At 37.3% G+C, this 25,245-nt stretch overlaps 1 protein-coding gene across 1 annotated transcript in view; it reads left to right on the top strand.

Annotated features, from left to right (window-relative positions):
- LOC148940014 (sorbitol dehydrogenase-like) overlaps window positions 1-25,245 on the top strand; it is a 185,923-nt gene that overhangs the window by 109,935 nt on the left and 50,743 nt on the right. The window contains exon 6 of the mRNA XM_089106249.1: window positions 10,315-10,487. Within this exon, the coding sequence (XP_088962375.1) occupies window positions 10,315-10,487 (173 nt within the window). The remainder of the gene's footprint in view (window positions 1-10,314; window positions 10,488-25,245) is intronic.

Below are 25,245 nucleotides of genomic sequence, written 5' to 3'. Positions count from 1 at the left end.
CATGCTTCAACCATGGAACCTCATTCTAATATCGTTAATTTTGCCCTGAACTCAGTTTTAGAGTATTACAATGATTTTTAAATAACAAGCGTTGTCATTGGCTTTAATAGCAAGCTAATAATTTTATTCATTGTCTTAGTTAGAGACTTCCTGTTTTTATGTCTCACTCGCATGTTTTCTTTTTTTACATTTTTTTTTTTTTTAGCTTATAAATAATTTTGTCCTCTGTGCTTAGGGTAAGCGAAATGTAGTCTGTGTTTTGTGTAATTATTTAACCGTAACTAAACTGATTTAAAATCAGAAACAGAGGAAGTTTCAAACCAGATGTACGCTCATTGCGCCTCTCAATCTTACAAAACCTGCAAATTCACCAACTATGGCACAGTTTACCTCTCGTACAGCCATCTTGGTGCCTCTGATCCTAGCTTTCTTCCTACATGCTTATTATCTCTTATTTTATGTTAGTGTTCAGTCAATAGCCCTTTGGACCAACTGCTGAATGGGTTCTTTTAATAGCTTAATTTAGACGGTTGCCTAAAACGTTAGCAGGAAAAAAAGCTTTCAGCGTTGCCAGATGGTTTTCAATGAAGCTATGGGTGTATCTGGGAATTTCTCCTGTAGGGGGGGGAACTACCCAGAAGGCTAAGAGACAGACTTCTTTATTGTGTCAGAACTTAATTTTTCACTCGCATTTAGATAATTTTCTGGTGGGAAACAGTGGCGGGTCCAGGGGGCACTCCCCCCTAACGTAGTCTAAAGTAATGCAATTTACTTAATTAAAGCAAGATTGCGTTAATTAAACTTGCTCCTAACGCAAGTTTATCAAATCAACATATTTTGCCCCCCCTAAAAAATTCTGGATCCGCCCCTGGTGGGAAATGGGTTTTTTTCGATTCCATCAGCCAGCTTTGCCTCCCATTAGCTGCATTCATGTTTACAGCTTGCTCACCTTTTTTTCCTTTCACGTAAAATATAACATAAAGGCGTTGTGTGGTTTTTTCTGTTAAACTAAAATTCTTAACCAACATTTTAAAACTCTCTATCGATGGGCTCAATGTAGATCCCCATATTATTTTTCGTTCATCAAAATACTTGAAAGTTATTGTTTCCAATGTCAACGTACTAGTGTTAACTAGGTAAAGAGTCACATCTCCCATGTATCATTTTTTTTCTCTGTCCATATCGTATAGGAGGGTTTTAGAAACTTGAGAGGTTGATTCGATCTAAAATTGAAAGTTCTGGTTGCCCTATTTAGGGACTAAAATTGATTAGAGTGCAATTGTTCCCTTCTGTGCCCTTTTTGTTCCTGGGAACCTCAACAACCCCCCATAACACTGGGTACAAAATTTTGGATAGCCATTTACCTCAAAATGACCAAAAAGTCAAAAAAAAATTGCCCTCGGGCACCCCCTGTACCATCGATGGCCAGAGATAAAAATATTTAGATAGCTATCAGTAGAAGGCTATCTTATACTCGTGACATTACCACGTGGTTTATGGTCCTAATATGGGCATAGAGTCATTAGGGAGAACACGTGGCTAATGGGGTCAATGACCTCTTTTTCCAAGGTCGATTTATTTGATGTTTCTATGTGTAATAACTCCAGGGCGAAGGTTGCACATGCGCATTGAATTCTAACGGGAACAATGTTATTGATCTAGGACTCGAGGGGGAAGTGAATTTCCGAGAACTTGATTGTGTAATCAATGTGTGTCAACAACAACAACATCGACCTTGACATTCGCTGAGAGCGTGCACTTACAACAACAACAACATCGACCGTGGAACACCTGTGCTGTCGACCTCAATTCACCTATCGTGAATCAATAATTCCCCTTAGAAACAACAAATTAATTTTCCCCTTTCTTGACAGATCAATCAATCAATGACATCATCTGTCAGACTTTAAAAATTTTCGCCTAGAAACATTTATCCAGGAATAGATCCAAATCATTAATGTCTTTGCCTCGGGAACAACTCTTTTGGTCGAACTCCAAAGGATATTAATAACCAAAGGCCATGGAAACAATTAGGCAAGAAACATCTTAGCGATGAATTGTTTTAGCGCGCGAAAAGGTTTCCTATTAATTTGAAATGCGTTAGCGCAGAGATGCCAATAACAAAGGAACACGCTGAATTTGCGTTTAGTGATTATTTGGGCGAAACCGTTTTAGACAGGTTATGGAACTATTTCGGCGAAACAGATAGAGACATTTTAAAAGAAGATTTTTGAAGAGATTTTAGAAGAGAATTTGAATGTGGTCGTTATAATACACAAGTCTCATTTGAACAGTGTTGTGAGGTCCTCTAACCCAACCCCAAAGGGTTCCAATCCTCCTACCCCAACCCCGAAGGAAGCCCCCGGTCCTCAAAGGCCCTCCAAGCTCCCAAAGGCCCTCCACCGGTCCCCAAATGTCCCTCAGGCCCCCAACTGCCCCCCGGACACTCAAAGCCCCCCCCCCCAAGCTCCCAAAGGCCCTCCCTGTGCCCCAAAGGCCCTCCCCCGGCCCCCAAAGGTCCCCCGGACCAGAGAAGCGCCGCCGGGATAACACACACACACACACACAGATACACACACACACATACACACACATACAAACACACATCACACACACACACACACACACACACACACACACACACACATAGGTGAGTGTTGTCTGAAACCTATGATTTGGGATATGTAATTTGCTATTTCTGACTTTTCATAACCGGATTTCTTAGTCTTTCGTAGGTGTGTGGTGTCTGAAACCTATGATTTGGGGTGTGTGGGTTGCTATTTTTTGACTTTTCTGAGCAGGATTTCTTAGCCTTTCGTTGGTGTGTGTTGACTGAAACCTATGATTTGGGATATGTAATTTGCTATTTTTGACCTTTCATAACCGGATTTCTTAGACTTTCATAGGTGTGTGATGTCTGAAACCTATGATTTGGGGTGTGTGGGTTGATATTTTTTGACTTTTCTGAGCAGGATTTCTTAGCCATTCGTAGGTGTGTGTTGTGAACTAAAACACCTAAAAAACACCGAAAAAAGAACCTAAAAAACTTACACACACGCAAAAACAAATACACACACACACACACACAAAAAAAAACTTACATAGGCAATCGAAAACTTACAAGCACATAACAACTTACACACACACACACGAAAACTTACACACACACTAAACAAATTAAACCCAAACAATATAAGAAAGAAAAAAACTTACACACACACACACACAAAAACTTCATCATGCACGCACAAAATTACACACACACACACAAAAACTTACACACACACACACACACACAAAAACTAACACCCCCACAAACAATCATACACACACACACAAAAACATACACACACACACGAAAACAAACGCACACACACAAACTAACACACACGCACAAAAACTTACACACACACAAACACTTACACACACGCACAAAAACTTACACACACACACACACGAAAACTTATGCACACACACGAAAACTACCATATCACAGTTACATTGTCTTAATTTTTCAAGTTTTTGTGCGTGTGTGTGTGAGTTTTTTTGTGTTCATGTGTAAGTTTCTGTGTGTGTGTGTGTGTGTAAGTTTTTGTGTGTGTGTAAGTTTTGGCGTGTGTGTGTTAGTTTTCGTGTGTGTTTGTGTGTGTAAGTTTTTGTGTGTCTAAGCTCTTGTGTGTGTAAGTTTTGACGTGCGTGTGTCAGTTTTGGTGTGTGTGTGTATTAGTTTTTGTGTGCATGTAATTGTTCGTGTGCTTGTTTTAGTTTTGTGTGTGTGTGTGTGTGTGTGTGTGTGTGTAAGTTTTTGTGTGTGTGTGCAAGTTTTGGCGTGTGTGTGTAAGTTTTGGTGTGTGTGTGTGTAATTTTTTGTGTGTGTGTGTTTAAGTTTTTGTGTGTGTGTGTAAGTTTTTGTGAGTGTGTGTAAGTGTTTGTGTGAAAGTAAGTTTTTGTTTGCATGTAAGTTTTTGCGTGTGTGTGTAAGTTTGTGTGTGTGTGTGTAAGTTTTTGTTCGTCTAGTATATTGAGTGTGGATATTATTTTTTGGTGTGTGTGTGTTAGTTTGTGTGTGTGTGTGTGTGTGTGTGTAACTTTTTTTGTGTGTTTGTTTTTTGTGTGTGTGTGTGTGTGTTATTTTGTTTGTGTGTGTGTGTGTGTTTGTTTGTGTGTGTGTTTGTTTTTGTGTGTGTTTGTTATTGTTCGTTTGTGTTTCTTGTTGTTTTGTGTGTGTGTGTGTGTGTGTAAGTTTTTGTGCGTGTGTGTGTGAGTTTTTTTGTGTTCATGTGTAAGTTTTTGTGTGTGTGTGTGTGTGTAAGTTTTTGTGTGTGTGTGTGTTGGCGTGTGTGTGTAAGTTTTCGTGTGTGTGTGTGTGTAAGTTTGTGTGTGTGTGTGTGTAAGTTTTTGTGTGCATGTAAGTTTTTGTGTGCATGTTAGTTTTCGTGTGCATGTGTAAGTTTTTGTGTGTGTGTGTGTGTGTGTGTGTAAGTTTGTGTGTGTGTGTGTGTGTAAGTTTGTGTGTGTGTGTGTGTGTATTTTTTTTCGTGTGTGTTTATTTTTTCATGTGTGTGTTTGTAAGTTTTAGTGTGCATGTGTAAGTTTTTGTGTGTGTGTAAGTTTTGGCGTGTGTGTGTTTGTTTTCTTGGGTGTTTTTGTTATTTTTTTGTGTGTTTTTTTTTTTGTTTGTGATGGCGTTTGTTTTTGAGTTTTTTTTGTGTTCATTTTTTTTTTTTTGTGTGTGTGTGTGTGTGTGTGTGTGTATTTGTTTGTGTGTGTGTTTTTTTGGTCGTGTGTGTGTGTGATTGATAGTGTGTGTGTGTGTTTGTATGTGTGTGTTATTTTTTGTGTGAAGGTATTTTTTTGTGTGCTTGTTAGTTTTCGTATGCATGTGTAAGTTTTGTGTGTGTGTGTGTGTGTGTGTGTGTAATTTTTTGTGTGTGTAAGTTTTTGAGTGTGTGTGTTAGTTTTCGTGTGTGTGTGTGTAAGTTTGTGTGTGTGTGTGTGCGTGTGTGAAAGTTTTTGTGAATGTGTGTTTGTGTTTTTTTTTGTGTTCATGTGTTAATTTTTGTGTGCGTGTGTGTGTGTGTTTTAGTTTTTGTGTGTGTGTTAGTTTTTGTTTGTGTGTGTGAGTTTTAGTGTTTGTGTGTGTGTGTGTTTTGTGTGTGTGTGTGTGTGTGTGTGTAAGTTTTTGTGTGCATGTAAGTTTTTGTGTGCATGTAAGTTTTCGTGTGCATGTTTAAGTTTGTGTGTGTGTGTGTGTAAGTTTTTGTGTGTGTGTGTGTGTAAGTTTCGTCGTGTGTGTGTAAGTTTGGTGTGTGTGTGCAAGTTTTCATGTGTGTGTGTGTGTAAGTTTTTGTGTGTGTGTGTAAGTTTTTTTGCGTGTGTGTAAGTTTTTGTGTGTGTGTAAGTTTGTGTGTCGTCTAATGTGAAGTTCAACCATTCAGGCTGGTGGACTAAGACCCCAATTCTGAGCTAGTGAATTTCCACCATTCGTGCTGGTGGACTAAGACCCTTATTCAGAGCTAGTGAGTTTCCACAGTACAGGCTGGTGGACTGAGACCCAAATATTTAGATAGTGGATTTCAATCATTCTGGCTGGTGGACTAAGACACCAATTCTGAGATAGTGAATTTCCACCTTTAAGGCTGGTGGACTGGGACCCTAATACTGAGCTGGTGGACTAAGACCCTAATTTTCCAACTCTTGCATTTCATGACAGAAATTCAAAATGAACAAGCCTGAAATAGAAAACTAGTCATCCCAGACTATTGGTTTCAGACAACAAAAACCAATGATGGACTAAGAATTCTAGCTCTGAAAAGTTCAAATAGCAAACTACACATCCCAAATCGTAATTTTCTGACAACACACACCTATGAAAGGCTATGAAACCTAGCTAATAAAAGCCGGAAATAGCAAATTAACCATCTCAATTCACAAGTTTCAGACAGTACTCACCTATGAACGGCTAAGAAATCCAGCTCTGAAAAGTCAAAAATAGCAACCCACACATCCCAAATCATAGGTTTCAGACAACACATACCTATGAAAGACTAAGAAATCTAGCTTAGAAAAGCCTGAAATAGTAATTTACATATCCCAAATCCTAGGTTTCAGACAACACTCACCTAAGAACGGCTAAGAAATCTAGCTCAGAAAAGTCAAAAATAGCAAATTAGTCATCCCAAACTATAGGTTTGAGTCAACACACACCTACGAATGGCTAAGAAATTCAGCTCAGAAAAGTCAAAAGTAGCAATCCACCCATCCCAAATCATAGGTTTCAGACAACACACACCTATGAAAGACTAAGAAATCCCACTCAGAAAAGCCCGAAATAGTAATTTACATATCCCAAATCATAGGTTTCAGACATCATTCACCTATGAAAGACTAAGAAACCTTAGCTCAGAAAAGCCTGAAATAGCGAAACTACTCATCCCAAACTAGAAGTTTCAGACAACAAACGCCTATGACGGACTAAGAATCATAGCTCTGAGAGTTCAAATAGCAAACTACACATCCCAAATCATAAGTTTCAGACAACACACACCTATGAATGGCTAAGAAATCTACCTCAGAAAAGACAAAAATAGCAAACCACTCATCCCAATCATAGGTTTCAGTCAACACACACCTAGGAAAGGCTAATAAATCCAGCTCAGAAAAGTCAAAAATAGCAAACTACGTATCCCAAATCATAGGTTTCAGTCAACACACACCAACGAAAGACTAAGAAACCTAACTCAGAAAAGTCAAAAATAGCAAACTACTAATCCCAAACTATAGGTTTCAGACAACATTCACCTACGAAATACTAGAAAACCTTAGCTCAGAAAAGCCTGAAATTGCAAACTACACATCCCAAATCATAATTTTCTGACAACACATACCTATGAAAGGCTAAGAAACCTAGCTCAGAAAAGTCGAAAATAGCAAACTACACATCCCAAATCATAGGTTTCAGACATCACACACCTATGAAAGACTAAGAAATCCAACTCAGAAAAGCCCGAAATAGTAATTTACATATCCCAAATCATAAGTTTCAGACAGCATTCACCTACGAAATACTAAGAAACCTTAGCTCAGAAAAGTCTGAAATAGCCAACTACTCATCCCAAACTCGAAGTTTCAGACAACAAACACCTATGAGTGACTAAGAATCCTAGCTATGAAAAGTCCAAAAAGCAAACTATACCTCCCAAATCATAATTTTCTGAAAGGACACACCTATGAAAGGCTAAGAAATCTAGCTCAGAAAAGTCAAAAATAGCAAATTAACCATCCCAAATCATAGGTTTCAGTCAACACACACCTACGAATGGCTAAGAAATCCTGCTCAGAAAAGTAAAAAAATAGCAACCCACACATCCCAAATCATAGGTTTCAGACACCACACACCTACGAAAGACTAAGAAATCCAGTTATGAAAAGTCAGAAAAGGAAATTACATAGCCCAAATCATAGGTTTCAGACATCACGCGCCTATGAAAGACTAAAAAATCTAACTCAGAAAAGCCCGAAATAGTAATTTACATATCCCAAATCATGAGTTTCAGACAGCATTCACCTAGGAAATACTAAGAAACCTTAGCTCAGAAAAGTCTGAAATAGCCAACTACTCATCCCAAACTCGAAGTTCCAGACAACAAACACCTATGAGTGACTAAGAATCCTAGCTCTGAAAAGTCCAAAAAGCAAACTATACCTCCCAAATCATAATTTTCTGAAAGTACATACCTATGAAAGGCTAATAAATATAGCTCATAAAATTCAAAAATAGCAAATTAACCATCCCAAATAATATTTTTAATTAAACACACACCTACGAATTGATAAGAAATCCTTCTCATAAAAGTCAAAAAATAGCAACCCACACACCCCAAATCATAGGTTTCAGAAACAACACACCTATGAAAGTCTAAGAAATCTTGTTATGAAAAGTCAGAAATAGCAAATTACATATCCCAAATCATATGTTTCAGTCAACACACACCTACGAATGGCTATGAAATCCTGCTCAGAAAAGTAAAAAAATATCAACCCACACATCCCAAATCATAGGTTTCAGACACCACACACCTACGAAAGACTAAGAAATCCGGTTATGAAAAGTCAGATATATAAAATTAAATATCAAAAATCATATGTTTCAGAAAACACTCACCTATGTTTGTATGTTTCTGTGTTTTTCTGTGTGTGTGTTTCTTTGTATTTGTCTGTGTGTGTGTGTGTGTGTGTGTGTGTGTGTGTGTGTTTGTGTGTGTGTGTGTATATATATGTGTGTGTTTGTGTGTGTTATCCCGGCGGCGCTTCTCTGGTCCGGGGGACCTTTGGGGGCCGGGGGAGGGCCTTTGGGGCACAGGGAGGGCCTTTGGGAGCTTGGGGGGGGCCTTTGAGTGTCCGGGGGGCAGTTGGGGGCCTGGGGACATTTGGGAACCGGTGGAGGGCCTTTGGGAGCTTGGGGGGCCTTTGAGGACCGGGGGCTTCCTTCGGGGTTGGGGTAGGAGGATTGGAACCCTTTGGGGTTGGGTTAGAGGACCTCACAACACTGTTCAAATGAAACTTGTGTATTATAACGACCACACTCAAATTCTCTTCTAAAATCTCTTCAAAAATCTTCTTTTAAAATGTCTCTATCTGTTTCGCCGAAATAGTTCCATAACCTGTCTAAAATGGTTTCGCCCAAATAATCACTAAACGCAAATTCAGCGTGTTCCTTTGTTATTGGCATCTCTGCGCTAACGCATTTCAAATTAATAGGAAACCTTTTCGCGCGCTAAAACAATTCATCGCTAAGATGTTTCTTGCCTAATTGTTTCCATTTCCTTTGGTTATTAATATCCTTTGGAGTTCGACCAAAAGAGTTGTTCCCGAGGCAAAGACATTAATGATTTGGATATATTCCTGGAGAATTGTTTCTAGGCGAAAATTTTTAAAGTCTGACAGATGATGTCATTGATTGATTGATCTGTCAAGAAAGGGGAAATTAATTTGTTGTTTCTAAGGGGAAATTATTGATTCACGATAGGTGAATTGAGGTCGACAGCGCAGGTGTTCCACGGTCGATGTTGTTGCTGTTGTAAGTGCACGCTCTCAGCGAATGTCAATGGCGTTGTTGTTGTTGTTGACACACTTTGATTACGCAATCAAGTTCTAGGAAATTCACATCCCCCACGAGTCCTAGATCAATAACATTGTTACCGTTAGAATTCAATGCGCATGTGCAACCTTCGCCCTGGAGTTATTACACATAGAAACATCAAATAAATCGACCTTGGAAAAAGAGGTCATTGACCCCATTAGCCACGTGTTCTCCCTAATGACTCTATGCCCATATTAGGACCATAAACCACGTGGTAATGTCACGAGTATAAGATAGCCTTCTACTGCTATTTTGGTTTGAAAAGTCTGAATGTCCAATAAATATTCCTCCATGGATGACATGAAACACTTGACCTCATGGGCATTATTCAAATTGCTCGTTGTTCACCGATCATTTCTGGGAACTAGGTGATTATGCCGCAACTTCTTTGAACTAGAACCATGTAAGGATTTTCGATCTGACATGAGAAAACCCTCCCTTGGTCTCCGCGCCTAGGTGGTGGCCAAAAGAAGCTAGATCTAAAAATGATTTTATTTCTGTCATCCAAGCTAGGTCCAAAAAGAATTCTATTTCCGTCATCCTCAGACATTAAGCAGGCTAAAAAGGCGAAAATACATGAACTAGTTTTTGCTAGTGGTAGTCCCAACATCTTCTTGTGGTTGCCAATAATTCAATTATGGATTTATACATAAGCCTAAATGTGGTTGGATACTTTCCCCCTGGATGGGATCCTGGGTAAAGGGGATATGGGCTGTAAAGAATGATTTTTTTATCCTACTCTTTTTTAACTATGTCTAGTTTCAGATATGTTTCAGATCTATTTAGAGTTTCATATATGTATGAGCATAGTGCAACGGGGAAAAAATTATTTTAGCTATGATGTGATGAGTTTTTGAGCACTGAAAATGGATGAAGGTACAGAGATAATAAACTGAAACTCTGAGATCGCTGAATTTTTTCTGGAATCATAAAGTTAGATTATTTCATTTGTTAGCCAGCTTTCAGATGTTCGCTTTCAGGAGACCATAAGGTGGCAACCCTTTATTTTTGTTTGTGTAGGTTTTCCCCGTTTGAATAATATTTAAGGAACCTTATGTTGCCTGAAAATGCAAAAAGGGAAGGATAAAAAATAAAGTTTAAAAGTATGAGTGTTGCCTATGAATGAGATTTTTTTGTGCAAAGATTTTTCACTGTTTTATGTATTTTCTTAGACATATTGCAATCTCGCTTGGATTTTGCTAAGGAGCTTGGTGCAGATTACACCCTGCTTGCAATTGGTCATGGATTGGTCACTGCTGCTGACTTGATTAAAGCGAATATTGGTGAAGTTAATGCAGCATTTGAGTGTTCAGGTGCAACATCGAGCCTTCAACTTGGAATTAAGGTGAATACGATGTTTAGAATGTGTAGGCCCATATTCAACATAATATTTAACATTTTCAGCAGCATGTTCAAGAAACGAAGCACAGCCGGAGTCAGGAGCTCAGGAGCAAAGAGCGGTTGTTCCGTAAGAAGAGCTGTAATTGCAAATTCAATCTTTTTTGCTTTAGAAAACATTCAGTAGAAAAAGAATATTATAAGGAATCGTATTATTGCGACCAATTGACCCTGAACCAGATTAACACCTTTGGCGGATTAATCCGAATAATAATAATAATAATAATAATAAATCTTATCACCAGATTAAAAATCTCACCACAATCACCAATTAAAAATCTTCGTAATGCAGTTAATAATTTCATGACGAATACTGACAAGAAAGCTCATGTTTACTAAAATAACATTTATTTCCGAAGTTTTACAAGTAAAATATATCTTGCATTACTCGACTCTATAATTAAAGTTGTAGGATTATACAAATGAGGTACTCTAGATGGCAGTGGGGATCGAATTAGATTTTACAGATTACGCGACAATGAGTTAAAAAATATCTGTTTTGACTGAATTTGACTGAACTTATCAATAGGTTCTCAAAATTTGACACAGTTGATAAGGTTCTTGGGTACTCTTCTATTAAACGGACTCTTTTATATACGGCAATACATAGCCTACCAGTCACGAAATAGACTGAGACGCGTGATGAAAACAGGTTTACATTGCCTTCTGGGATACAAACAAAGGCAAAAACTGTATTTAAATTGTTGTTTTTTGGGTTTAGGGGGGTAAAGGTACCTAGGTTAGTTTAGGTTACGTATTTAATATATGGTATGCTTTGCCCCCCCCCCCAATGTTTAAATATATAGCTCAATCTGTTTCTAAAATATTATATATTCATCCTATTTTATTTTATTTCATTAGCATTAACCAAACTAGCACTACATAAAAGAGTCCGTTTAATAGAAGAGTACCGGTTCTTGTTTACCAATCGTGAATACTTGGGTAGAGAGGTGCAGCAGCCGAGCTAAATGAAATCCGATTTACGGTGCACATGCAGCGTGAATTTGAGGAGTAATCTGTGGTCGGTTTGCTACCGGAGCACCATTTTTGTTTTGTTCTACTGTCAGTGATTAAGCGTTATAGTTTTCTGCCATTCAAAGCTTTTAAAATTTATAAAGCTTTTAAAAACCCAAAGAAGAATTTTTTCTTTTAAAATTATGACACGTTCCTTGAAAACTGTCCCAAAATATGACACTTCTGCTTAAAGCTAACTAAACTCCCTATTTCCTGATACACAATTAATTTTATTATATAAAACATAGTGCATACATAAGCTACTGTCTTGTGCTGCTTTGTCTCAAAACATAAAATTCCTTATTTGCTTCCAATTTATTTGAGTTAAGAACAGTTTTTTTTCGACAACGAGTTGGCCTCAAATGCTTATCAGAAACCACAGTTTATAGAATTAGATAATTAGATTTATAGATAATTCTATAAACTGTGTCAGAAACTAATAATAGGTATGTCTCAAGAGCAACAAACCTTACTTTTCACCAAGGCCACGTCTGGGGGGAGTACTGGGTTTGAGCTCCACCCCCAACTCCCCCAAAAAAATATTGTCCGGCTCGTAAAAACATAGCAAAAATGCATATACACAAATTCTTGATGCGTTTTTTAAGTTTTTATAATCCCCTCCAGAAAAGTATTCCATCCCCCCCCCGTGGATACGTTTTTGGCTATTTCTCGTGAAGGATTTCAAGCAAAACAAAATGATATCTATGCTTCCATCTGCTCATCATTCAGTGCTGAAACAACTGTCTCTTAGATCCAAAGGTCATTTTTTTGGCCGGAAACAAATCCATAAAAATCATAGGAACAAGGATTAAGCTTCAATTTCTTAACGGTGAGAGGATTTTTAAAGTTTAGCAAGCATACACGATGCCGTTTGCTGTCTCAACCCCAAGCGCAGAAATATAATGATTCACAACAAAATCTGAATTTAGGCAAGAAAAGATTGAAAATATATTAACTTCGCAGCCAGTTGAACTTGTATTTTTTCATCTTGGACATCGAGACAGATAAAAACTTGCAACATACTGTAAAATAACAATTAATTGTTAACTAATATTGTTAGGAAATTCCTTTAACAAATCAAATCGCATTTATTGAATTTGAAGCACCATATTCAAAAACCGATGATGCAACAAATCAGGATGGCTACTATCTACGCTATAAATATTAGAAGAGAAAATATACGAGTACTAATATTTCTTATAGCTATCAAGTTAGTTTTCAGCAAATATTTAAGAAATAAACCAGCCTAGTAGGCTATGCTGTTTTTTTTCCATTTTTTCTTTAACTTCCCGCCCGATCAACACATTTCTAAGAACTGTTAACTACCAAAATATACTAGCTAACATCTGTTTCCACGAGCTAATGGAAAAATGCGCGCTGATATTGTTAGTTGGTAATTGCACGGAGGAAAAAACTTATTGATATATTACATCAGTCACTGAGAAACCACTTCATTAGGTTGGTATACTAACTAGTAAAAGCCAATAACCAGACCTTTCGCACAGAAACACACTTTTCGGGGCATTGGATCTAGGAGCAAGCAAAAGAGGAGCGGCCTCGGGGCCTGTCCCCCCCTGTAATCCTGAATTTCTCAGAGTTTTTGGAAACTTTATCCTAATTATTCATTTTGTTGTTGCCCCCCCCCCCCGAAAAAATCTTGCCTACGAGCCTTCAGACCCCATTTTCTCAAGAGAAAATTTTCTTCTCTTTCTTTCCCTTAAAGGTGGAAGTTTGTGGAAGAACTTAGGACAAACCTAAGCTGTTAAGGTTTGTATATATTAAAGTGGGTAATCACTTTGAAATTTGGCGGGGATACGAGTGTATACTAGTTTTAAAACAGCCTAATAATTTTTCTTACAAATAACAAAAAGTACAAGTTTTCATGAAATTATTTGAAATTTGCTGTGAATTTGTTACTTATTGGAACCGCAGTTAGTATTCCTCGTCGCATCAATTAAAATTGACGCACCTTTCAAGGCGCATTACCATGAAAGACATAGAATCCGATCTCCAAACTTGCCGCCAGAATTACGTCTGAACCTCTAATGTGTGTCCAGGATGTAACCGGTAACCCTTGAATCCAACGACTATTTCTTTTCCTAAGAAATCATTCTGTACACCCCTGTCGAGCTCTGAGTCAAGCGCCTAATTTGTTATTTTGTATAGGGGACCAAACTTTAGTAATAGTTCTGAGTAAATAGTGGGTTCTGCCTAGGGGTGTTTTTAATTGGGTATGATGTTCAAGTAAAATCTATTGTTGACTACCTATTTCTCGGAAGGTTTAAAAAGTAAGCCGAGAGTACCTTCAGGAATCAGGATCTGATTTACAACTTAGCTGGTCTTAATTTATAAGACCTTTAGAAGCAATTAATTAAAAACAAAATTTTTCCAAAAAGAAGTTTTTCAAAGAAAAAGTAACGGCCATATTAAATTTAAGATCAGCAGAAATAAAAACCTATAGTAATTCAAACTCAAAACGACCAGAAATTACTTTTAAAGAATAAATGAAACCCAAAACGAGCAAAAATTAAATAAATAATAATAGCAAAAAAACATCCAACAGGTACTAATATAAGTGAAAAAATTAATATTAAAGCGAGTAAAATTTTAATTGAATATGAAACAAACAAAAGCATGAAACAAACAAAAATCTTTTACTGTTAGAGAATAAATGAAACCCAAAACGAACAGAAATTAAGTAAACAATCATAGCAAACAAATATAAAACAGGTGCTAATATAAATGAATAAATAAATCTTAAAACGAGCAAAACTTAAATTAAACAAGCAAATCAAGCTTAAAACGAACAAAAATCACTGCAAACAAGAATTTGGCTACTGCCCCTTTCATTAACTGTAAAAGTCTAACCTACTGCGTCATTGGCGCTTTACTGAGAACGAATTATTATAATTTTGTTGTACTTATTGCAACATTGAAAGTAGAAATAAATATCACAGTAAAATAAAATCTTGAACTGATGAGGTTTCAGCAATTAATATCATTGCATATCAAATATCCAGTTTAATTGGTACTTGTCTAGAATCCAGTAAACACGTGATAAGTGAAGTTTCGTTAATGCTAATCAAATAAAACAAATTAGGATGAAAATATAATAGTTTATGAACATAATTGGGCTATATATTTGCACATTAGGGGGTGGGTGGGTGGATGGGGGTAAAGCATAGCACATATTAAATACGTAACCTAACCTAAGTACCTTTTTTGCCCCTTCAACCCCAAAAAACTAGATTTTTAAAATTTTTCACGGAGTGAGCAATACCTCACAAGGCAGCGGAAGCCTGCTGTTCACTAGAATTTAATAAGATTCTAGATGCTGTTTTTCGCGTGTTTACTGGATTCTAGACAAGCACCGTTTAATTTTGTTAGTTCTTTCCAAGACTGTACAAGACACATATAGTTTTCAGTAAAGTGTCAATGACGCAGTAGTTTTTAGACTTCCACATTTAGGGAATGTAGCAATTCTTGTTAGGGAAGACCAAATTCTTGTTTGTAGTGATTTTTGTTTGTTTAAAGCTTGATTTGCATATTCAATTTAAGTTTTACTCGTTTAAGATTTATTTTTTCATTTATATTAGTACCTGTTGGATGTTTTTTTGCTATGATTATTTATTTAATTTCTGTCCATTTTGGGTTTCATTTATTCTGTAATAGTAATTTCTGATCGCTTTGAGCAGGGGCGTAATTTTCTGTGGGGCAGGGGGCAACTGCCCCTCCTAAACTCTTTCCCCCCGACCTAAGTTTCCCCCCCCCCCTCCAGCTGAAATTTAGTTTCTCCAAAATATTGTCAAAACTAATATAAGCCTGCATAATTCAAGCATCAACAGAAACAGATCAGTTTTTTTAGCATATATTTACCTTTATAGCACTATAAAGTATCTTTATAGTATTTTATATTGCTATATAGTACTTTCATGGTACCAAATGGCTCATTTTTCAGTTTTTACTGTCATTTTTACTTGATTTGGGAAAATTGGCTCCAACTGCCCCCCCAGGATTTTGATGAAATTACGCCACTGTTTTTGATTTTGAATCATCATAGGTTTTTATTTCTGCTGATCTTAAGTTTAGCTTAAGATCAGCAAGATCGTTTACTTTTCTTTGATAAGCTTTTTTTTGGGCAAAGTTTCACCAAAGTATCAAAACTAGTATCAAAGTAACGATATAAAAGTAACAAAGTATCAAATTTAACGAATAATCAAAGTAACAATAAGCAAATTGCATAACAATAAGAACCTTACATAACTTACAGCCCTTACCCTGGGTTCCGGGGGCAGGGGTTCAATCCCTGAAGCATAGTTATTTGAATTTTGGACTATTTTGAATAAAATGGCTGTCTCAACATTTAGACCGGATGTATTTTGCGGAAAATTGGGGGCGGGGGGGGGAGCTGGTCGCCCTATGATGACTTTTGACTCTTAAAAAAGAAGTGGAACTTTCAATTTCCTATCGATTGAGCAACCTCCACAGTTGGTACGACCATTCCTTCCACAAAGACCTTATATGCTAACAATGGGCAACTTGCATAACTTCTAGCCCTTGCTCTGAGGTCTGACGGGGTTATCAAACCCGGAACGATAGTTATATGACATTTGGACTATTTTGAACAAAACGGCTATCTCAAAATTTTGATCGGAAGCAGTTGGGGAACAAGGGGCGTGCAGGACTGTTGTACTCCAATCACTCTTGCCTCTAAAAAGGGAATTAGAAATTACGGTTTAAAATTGAATGAGCCTTTTCCAAAGTCTATACGATAACCCTTTCCATTAAAACCTTATATGTTAACAATGGACAGACTGCATAACTTACAGCCCTTGTCCAGGGGACTGTGAGGGTTCCATCAACCCTGTAGGCACAGTTATTTGACTTTTGGACTCGTTTGAACAAAATGGATGCTTCAAAATTTTGATCTGATGCATTTGGGGGAAAGTGGGCGTGCCGGGGGGGTGGGCTAGTTGCCCTCCTTTTACTTTTGACTCTCAAGAAGGGCGCTAGAACTTTCAATTTCAAATCGAATGAGTGACCTTCGAAGTTTATAAGACCATCCCTTCAATATGAAGCGCCTATGGGAAAAAATAGTAATAATAAAACATTGAAGCCTTATGGCCTTTACTATATAGGCATACGGTTTGAAGATTACGCAATTCAATGCACCAAAATCCTTCTATCGCAGTAATTTCAACCCCCTACCTATAAAAATGCACAGTTTCTGCATTTTTTCTGGAAGTTTGATGCATCGAACCAACGTTCTTAGAAAATCAGGACAAAGCTCTTTCGAACGAAAAAATTAAGAATTTTAGTGCCCTTTTTAAGTACCAAAAAAGACAGTATTACAGCTAAGTGGCGTTTTCTGTGTTTTTGTGGCTCTAAACAAAAATTTTGCCCCAAAGAGGTACAAAAACCTACCGCTTGAAAATTCGGTGATAGCTAATGGATTTAAAACTAGTTTTTCCAGTGTTGTCTGTGTAACGTAAAAGATTACATTCATATACAAATTGTGCAGAGATGGAGGGGTTCATGACTGCCACCAGCAAGTTTCTTAAGAGGGGGAGGATAAGTGTTACCAGGTGCTTTATTTACCAAAATTTAAATAGGTATCGCTTTTTTTTTTCTGGGGACATTGACACTATAATCCCCCTGTTGGTATTTATTGGAAATATCCCCAAAAAATATAGGCATTTGAGACTCCGACCTTTTAATAGACAGTTTTTCACAAACAGTGATATAAATTCACAAAAAAATGCATAAATATTTTAGCATAATGTTTGACAGCACACCTGAAGCCTTGCACATTGATCAAATGAGTAAAGTAATTCGTTACGAGCACATTGAGAACAAGAAAGTTGAAGTAAAGCAGTCATTTTTAGGGGTGGCCGGCATTTACCCCCTGGCGACTACCCCCCACAAGAAAATACCCTCCGAAAAATACACCGGCGGAAAACACCCCACCGTGGAAAGTAACCCCCACAGAAAATACCGCCCCCACGGAAAATACTCCACCCCCGAAGAAAAAGCCCCCGATAAATTCCTTCCCTCTACTGAAATACAAAAAAATAAAACTCAAATAAAATTCTCAAATTTGGAAAGCCTTTTTTTCCACGGAGGGGTATTTTCCGGGGATGTTTTCCGGGGGTATTTCCACGGGGGGGGGGGTATTTTCCAGGGGGTTATCACCGCGGGGGTAAACGCCTATAACCACTTTCAGGCTATCGTTAGCTTACAGGAAAAAGAGCCGTGGACATTACACAGGATATTTTAAATGCAATTGAGCAAGATTGTCTGGATATAGCAATGTGCAGAGGGCACGGCTGCAATAACGCTTCAACAATAGCTGGAGTACATTCAGGAGTACAAGCTATGATTAGTGAGCTTAATCCTAAAGCATTGTTTGTACCTTGTGTCACCCATTCACTAAATCTTTGCGGATTTAGTTGAACTGTGCACTCTTTTGCTGCAGTTCCTTCCTGTATGACATTTTTTGGTACATTGGAAAGTTTGTATGTTCTTTCTTAATGCTCAACACACAGATGGAATGTCCTCTTGGCAAATGCTGAAGTTACGGTCGAACGGCTCGCGGAAACCAGGTGGAGTGCTCACTATGAAGCTGTTAAGCCAGTGCCAGTGTTTAAATGCTTTAAGAAGATTGTCGAAACCATTGAGATTGAGAAACTTTCTGACTCGTCGGAAACTCTCGACACTAGAGGAGCAGCTCAAACTTTGTTGACTTTATTGTGAGATTTCTCATTTTTGTGCTTTTTATTTTTATGGAATGCGGTAGTGTCCTTGAAGAAGTCACACTCGCCCACAGTTTATAGAATTATAGAGTTTATAGATAATTCTATAAACTGTGACCTCGCCCAAAAATACCTGCAAATTGTCGGAATAAGTTTCGAAAAGTGCCTCATCAAAATGAGAAGTTAAAAGGCCTTTTTGAATGATAATAGACATGGTCTTGTGGAAAAGGCAATGGAATTTGCAAAACCTATTCGTGATGAGATGGACATTCCCCAAGCCAAATGAAGAAATATTAGAAGAAAAAAACCGATGTCCGGAGAAAAAGCTTCAGACGATCCTCTAACTTTGGAAGATGAACTAAAAATATCGATGTTAGAGTGCATTGACACGTTTCAACAAGAAATCAACACGCGTTGCCAAGGCATGGAAGGAATATCACTTCGGTTTGCTATCTTGGGTCCAGGAACTTAGTAAAGAATTCAGAAACTGAAGGGCTAAAATTAGTGGGCTGTTTAGCTGAGAATTCCGAAGCAATATCTTCAGGGGACATGTTAAATGAAACCCCATGTCTGAAGAGGTTTTTACAAGCGGCTAACGCTACCGAAGAAGTAGCTCTAAGTTGGAGTTTTTTGGGGTTCTGTCTGTTTATAGTTGTAAATGAACTCCAAGACTCTATTTATTATCTAATCTTAACGTTAATGACTTGCCTGATATTGTATGTTTCTTTTTCTTCTTGGAAGAGGCGTTTTTCTAAGCTCAAGCTTATTAAAAGATACTTCAGATAGGCCAATAATAAAATACGAAAGCTAGAGGTATTCTTATATGTCCTCTTAAACCGTTTGTAATAAAAGCCCCTATCCATTTTAGCCTTACTTAATGTATGCCACGAATTAAAACGGTGTTGTTTGATACTGTAATAATAATGTTAATATCTATAAAAATATTGTATTTTGCTTAAATTTATGTAAGTTATTTACATTAAAATGTTTACATACCAACGTTAAACAGCATGCAACTTACTTTTCCTTTCACTCCTTAATTTAAATACTTCAAATAACCTTTTTTAATTGCATGTTTCCACCATAAACAAATATTACTCAACGAGTTTTAAATGTTTGTTGGGTGGGATGGGGGGGGGGGGTGACCAGTCGAAATTCCACCCCGGGTGTCACAAGACCTTGCTACGCCACTGCTGATAAGTAGAATAAGGTGAGTAGAACTCCAGTATTATTTGGTTTTAGCAATGCTAACAGGTAGGGCTAGTTTCTGCCAATAGGTTTGGGAAAAAATTAATTTAGATAATAAAATTCGTAAAAATTGTCCTACTGGGGAAAATATTTGCTAAAAATAATTTCAGTAAAAAAAAATGATGGAACTAGCTTAATTACATATGCGTAGGTAGAGACGATGTTTTTAGAGGAAAAAAAACACAGATAATCATGGAAAAACACCATGACAAGTGCAGTACTAAATCCCTAAATCATAACAAGATAAAATCTATAGAAAAATTAATTACGAGTCTTATGCAAATAAGGAATAAGTCTTAAGTCAACTTTCAAAACATTATACAGAAAATCAACTGTAATAAAAGGATTGCCTAAAATTTTACATGATTTAGTACAAATCATATGTTTTGATGCTGAATATTGATAGTGTGTAGTGTTTCGACAGCCTTGACACTAATTCCTGGGTTTCATTTTTAAGTTGTTTCCTCTATTTTGCTTGTCTTTTCAGGAAAATAGATTTTGTTGCCTTACTTTTGTTTTGTCCCGGCCAGCATCCAAGCATTTTTTTTGTAGCAAATGGTATTGTGGGGCAAAAATTTGAAGTATTGCAAAGCATGCGGAATTGAAAATGTAATAAACCCAAGGGGAAGTTTTAGAAAAATTGGGATTAACATAGGGGATGGACCCAAAGTCATATTTCCACATGGACCTAGCCTCCTTATTTTATTATTTAAAGGACCGTTCCCCCTCCTTTTTCGCTCTTCTATTGCCACTGGGGAAGGTCCGTGAGGCTGAAACAAAAACATGTGGCTTGTGTTATTTGTTTCTCTTTGGTTGCTTTAGCTTGGTTCACTGAGCTGCTTTCCATTTTCTACCTTTTCTGAGTAGACATCCGAGCATCGACAAAAATGAAATCCACTATGGCTTGGGTGAAGTTATAGTTAATACATTTGTGTTCTATTGAAATTTACTGAGCAAGTTAATCATCAATTCAGTTATAGTCAGAACCTCTGGAAAATTTTGCACATTATTTGTACAATTTACGTCACATTCTACCCTCTCATCGCTGGTTAACGCTACTTTGACAAAGTGGGTGCAGAGGCAATCTAACTGCCTATAGCCAATTAGCTCACGCAACCAAAGCATACCACTGTTTTGCTTCAAGTCCGTTATTAGATGAGTTTTACGATGAGATGTCTCGCTTTAAATTGGAAGTGTTGGGGGATAACTTGATTAAACGATATATCGATGTTTTCACTTTCTATAGCTATTATGTCGATTTTGATATCTCCGATCATTTTTTTTTTTTTTTGCTCAAATCAATTAACTCTTCAATTTTGCCAAAGTTACATAACAAAAAATTGTAATTAAAGAGTATTTTGCACAATTTTTTTCAAAACATTGAATAATATAAAAACAAGCCTCGGTGGCATAAATGCTTACCACAAAAATCTAAATTTGATAGTACTCGTGCTCAGCCTCCGGATAAAGAAAAATAAACTACTGGCTATTTTCGGCTATTCAAAACCAGCGGCATTTTAATGTTTTCCCCTGAGAGTTGTTTATGCCTTTGAGTGATCAAACAAAAAAAATAGGTTTTTTCAACTGAAAATAAGGATCAACATTAAAACTTAAACGAACAGAAATTATACGTATATGAGGAGGATAACACCTCCACAATACCTTGCTCTTTACCCTAACGTTATTTAGAATGTTCATAAAGCTAGCTTATTTTAATTTAACAAACCTTGTGTTTCACTTGTTGTTCGTAAAGGATTGGGATATAAAGTAATACTTCAACGTGAAGAGTGAAATATTTAAGAGGGTGTATCCCCCACATCTCACCACTGAAAGTTCCCCCAGAGAAAATTAGCCTCCCCGAGAAATGTCTGATCACTTCCCAATAACAAATACTATGCGTAAGCAATAGGCAATAGGCTTTTCTTTTTTGAATTAAATGAAAAAAACAAGTTTCTTAACTGAAAGTAAGGAACGACACTAAAACTTAAAACGAACAGAAATTATTCCGTATATGAAGGGTGCTGTTCCATCCTCAACGCCTCCCTCTTTACACTAAAGTTTGACTCTTTGTCACATCTCTACTTTTTAAAACAATGAAAACTTTAGCGTAAAGAACGAGGTGTTGAGGAGGGGACAGCCCCTTTCATATAAAAAATAATTTCTGTTCGTTTTAAGTTTTAATGTCACTCCTTACTTTCAGTTTAAAAAAAAACTTGTTTTATTTTAGTTAATTTCTGAACGTTTTTCAACTAATGCAGGTTCGAATTTGGCTCACCGTACATAAAAAAAAATAAAAAAAATTGCATATTAATTTTGGAAGACTTGTTCCGTATATGAAGGGTTGCCTCCTCCTCATTACCTTGCTCTTTACGTAAAAGCTGTTAGCACATTTAAAAAAAGGCTTCTTATTCTAATTAAAAATCCCCCTTTGTTTCAGTAAACGGTCATAAAAAATTGGAACAAACAGTCAAACTTTAGCATAAAGAGCAAGGTATTAAGGAGGGGGCAACCCTTCAAATATGGAGGAGGCAGCCCTTTCCCTCGGGGAAAACTCCTTCACTGAAATTTCATCCAACGTAAAGTAAACCTTCCCCCCGTCAAATTCCCTCCTGACAGTTCCATCCTCGCTGAGAATCCTCCTCCCTGTAAAATTACTTACGGACGATTCAGCCCGAAAAATTCTCCTTACCATTATTTGAATAAGAATTTAATCTCTAATCGGTTTCTCGATCACTCCAGAAATGCCCCCTTCTATGTGGAAATTATTTCCCAGAAATCAAAACAAGTGGAAAATAGAACATCTCCACATGAAAAATTGGCAGAAACCGTAATACTTCCGGGACGGCACTGGTGTTTTCGATAACTTAATATTTGTTATCAAAATATTTGTAGTATTCAATACTACTACTACTAACAACTCACCACAGCATCAAGCCGCTTGAGGCCAACACAAGTACGCAGGCTCCTGCATCGTCCCAATTCATTCAAACCTCTCCTCTTTATACCCTCCCAGGACGTTCCCATTTCCTTTAAATATGTCTTTATGATATCCTCCCACCCCAACTGTGGAATATCTACTTTCAGCCCTAGACGGTTGGCCGAACAGGACGATCTTCGGCAATCTGTCATACTTTATCCGCAAAACATGCCCTAACCATCTCAACCTTTCTTTCATTATAGCTATAAAAAGCGGGAGTGAACCACACTTTTCGTACAGCCTACTGTTTGAAATACGATCAGTAAGCCGGGTACCGAGAAAAATTCATTGGAGATTTCTATGGTAAACATCTAGCAAATCTTCATCCGCTTTTCGGAGCGCCCATGCTTCCGATCCATATTTGACCACTGTCATCACTGTAGCTTCCAATATTTTAATCTTGGGTTGCAGACTTATCTTCCTATTGTCCCAAACCATTTTTTAACTGTAAAAAAAAAAACACCCTGAGCCTTAGCTATTCTAATTTTAACATCTTCAGTGCTCCCACCGTCTTTACTAATAATACTCAGGAGCGTCCCGAGGTTCATTTCATTGGAGGGAGGGGGCGATCTTCGTAAAGTTTACCGAATCACTACCGTTTTTACTAATAATACTGCCAAGGTAAGTGAAGCTGTCCACCTGATCAATCTTTTCGTTGCCCACGTCACCTTTTCATTTTCACTTATTCCTAGCCTTAGTGACTTAGTCTTCTTAACATTTATTTTCTAACCTATTCTAGCACCCTGAACTCGTAAAAGCTTTAAAAGTTTTATCTAAGATGCTTATATCATCAGCATAATCTAAGTCCAGGAGATTTTTTCCTCCCCATTTGTTTTTCCTCCCCAACTTTGTCTACACCATCTCTCAGTCTAAAAAATATCATATTACTATGTAATTTGCTAGCTACAGAGACCAGAATAATGCCTCGATAATTACCACACTCACTCTTATAACCTTTCTTATACAGTGGTTTAAATAAGGTTTTCCTAAAATCGCTAGGTACTTCCCTTTTTTGAAAAATTATATTCATAATCTTCAGAAACTTATTTCTAACCTCAGAGCCACCATATTTAAGAAACTCGTTTTCCACACTATCAGTACCTGGAACCTTATCATTTTTTAATCATTTAGGTGCTGTGGCTAATGTGGCTTCCCTACAAAACAGATCTTCCTTCACATCCAAGGTATTACAAGCATTTTCATTTGCTTCTATATCTTTTCCTGCAACTCTATCTCGGTTTAGCACATTCTCAAAATGTTCTGCCCACTCTCTTTAACTCTTTCCTTATCACTAACTGTGGCCACGTTCCTATCTTTAATAGGGACAACTCCAGATTGACTACTCCCTCTCAATTTATTAACATGCCAGTACATTATTTTACTAATATGCCGTCTAGCTGCACCTTTAGGATCCTCAGAAATTTTATCCATGGCTTCCACTTCACACCTCCTTGGTTCATATTTTTAATGCTTTCTCCACTTTCTTTACATTCCTTTTGTTTTCATATGATCTATCACTACGATGATTCTTGTACAAGCTCCTTCTCGTCACTATTAAACATAAACCTTTTTCACTAATTTTCTTAGCTGCAGTCCTAACTTTCTTCCTTAAGACACCATCAGCAACTCCACAAATTGTTTTCCTAAAATTGTTCTATTCATTTTCCACATTGTCAAATTTTAAATTCTCCAGTTTAGTATTCAACTGTTCCTGAAAAGTTTCTCTTAAATTCTCATCCTGAAGTCTGCTAACATCATAGGTTCCCGGGAGGTAGTTACCCTTCCGAAATTTCGACATTAAATTAACCCTACACTGCCAGATGGCGATCTTTACTTTTAACATCAATAACAGCACTCCTATATGCCCTAGTATCTTATATTAATCCTACCAGTTTTCCGTTTATAATAACATAATCAATAAGGTTTGCTGTCTTACCATCACGTGAATACCATGTTAACTTCTGGGCCATTTTATAACCAGACACCGTATTGTTTATAACTAGATTGTTATACCTACAAAATTGCAACAGTCTGTAGCCATTGCTGTTTTCTTTTAACACCGACCTGGGTGTTAAAATCTCCAAAGGAAAACCCCATATTTCTACGTGGGACCCGATCTATTTGCTTCTGTAAATGTACCTACCTGTAACTTTACCTATTTGCTTCACACAGTGTTATACCCTGAACTTTTTAGTCATAAAATGAGCGATTAGTATTTATATTATTAATACTTTCCCAGCCTAAAGAAGACTTAGCAGCTTCCTTATTCATCATGAGCCCTACTCCTATAACCTAATGTCCTGATTTTTTGGGGGGAGGAGGGGGGGGGGGCAAAAAAACTCAAAAACGCATAAATTTTTTTTTATCCATTTTTGTTGTTTTTACGAGTCAGAAAACACTTCGGAGCGGGGGGGGGGGTTCAAACCCCCCAAGTCCCCGCTTGGGTATGGCCTTGCCTTGGAATATGAGTTTCTGATTCCAGTTTGAATCGTCTGAATTCGTCAGTCAAAATGTCGATACGATGCTTATTTTTTAACGTTAAAACATCCCAAGTTCCAATTTTCATGTTCTTTAAATCATTAAAATTATTTTGGCCTCAGGAAAAGCAATGGTCTCGGATACCAGTGCAGGACGGGGACCAGCACGTCTTCCCAAGTCTACACCGAAGCAATTAAGCGGGCTTAGAACCGGACAGCAGGAAGTCCCTGGGACCT

Source organism: Artemia sp. Qi Xiang Cuo, chromosome 20, assembly GCF_049724085.1.
Source record: "Artemia sp. Qi Xiang Cuo chromosome 20, ASM4972408v1, whole genome shotgun sequence".
NCBI classification, from domain to species: Eukaryota; Metazoa; Arthropoda; class Branchiopoda; order Anostraca; family Artemiidae; genus Artemia; species Artemia sp. Qi Xiang Cuo.
Note: the sequence above shows the minus strand (reverse complement) of the source record. Positions and strands in the feature narration are given on the sequence as shown.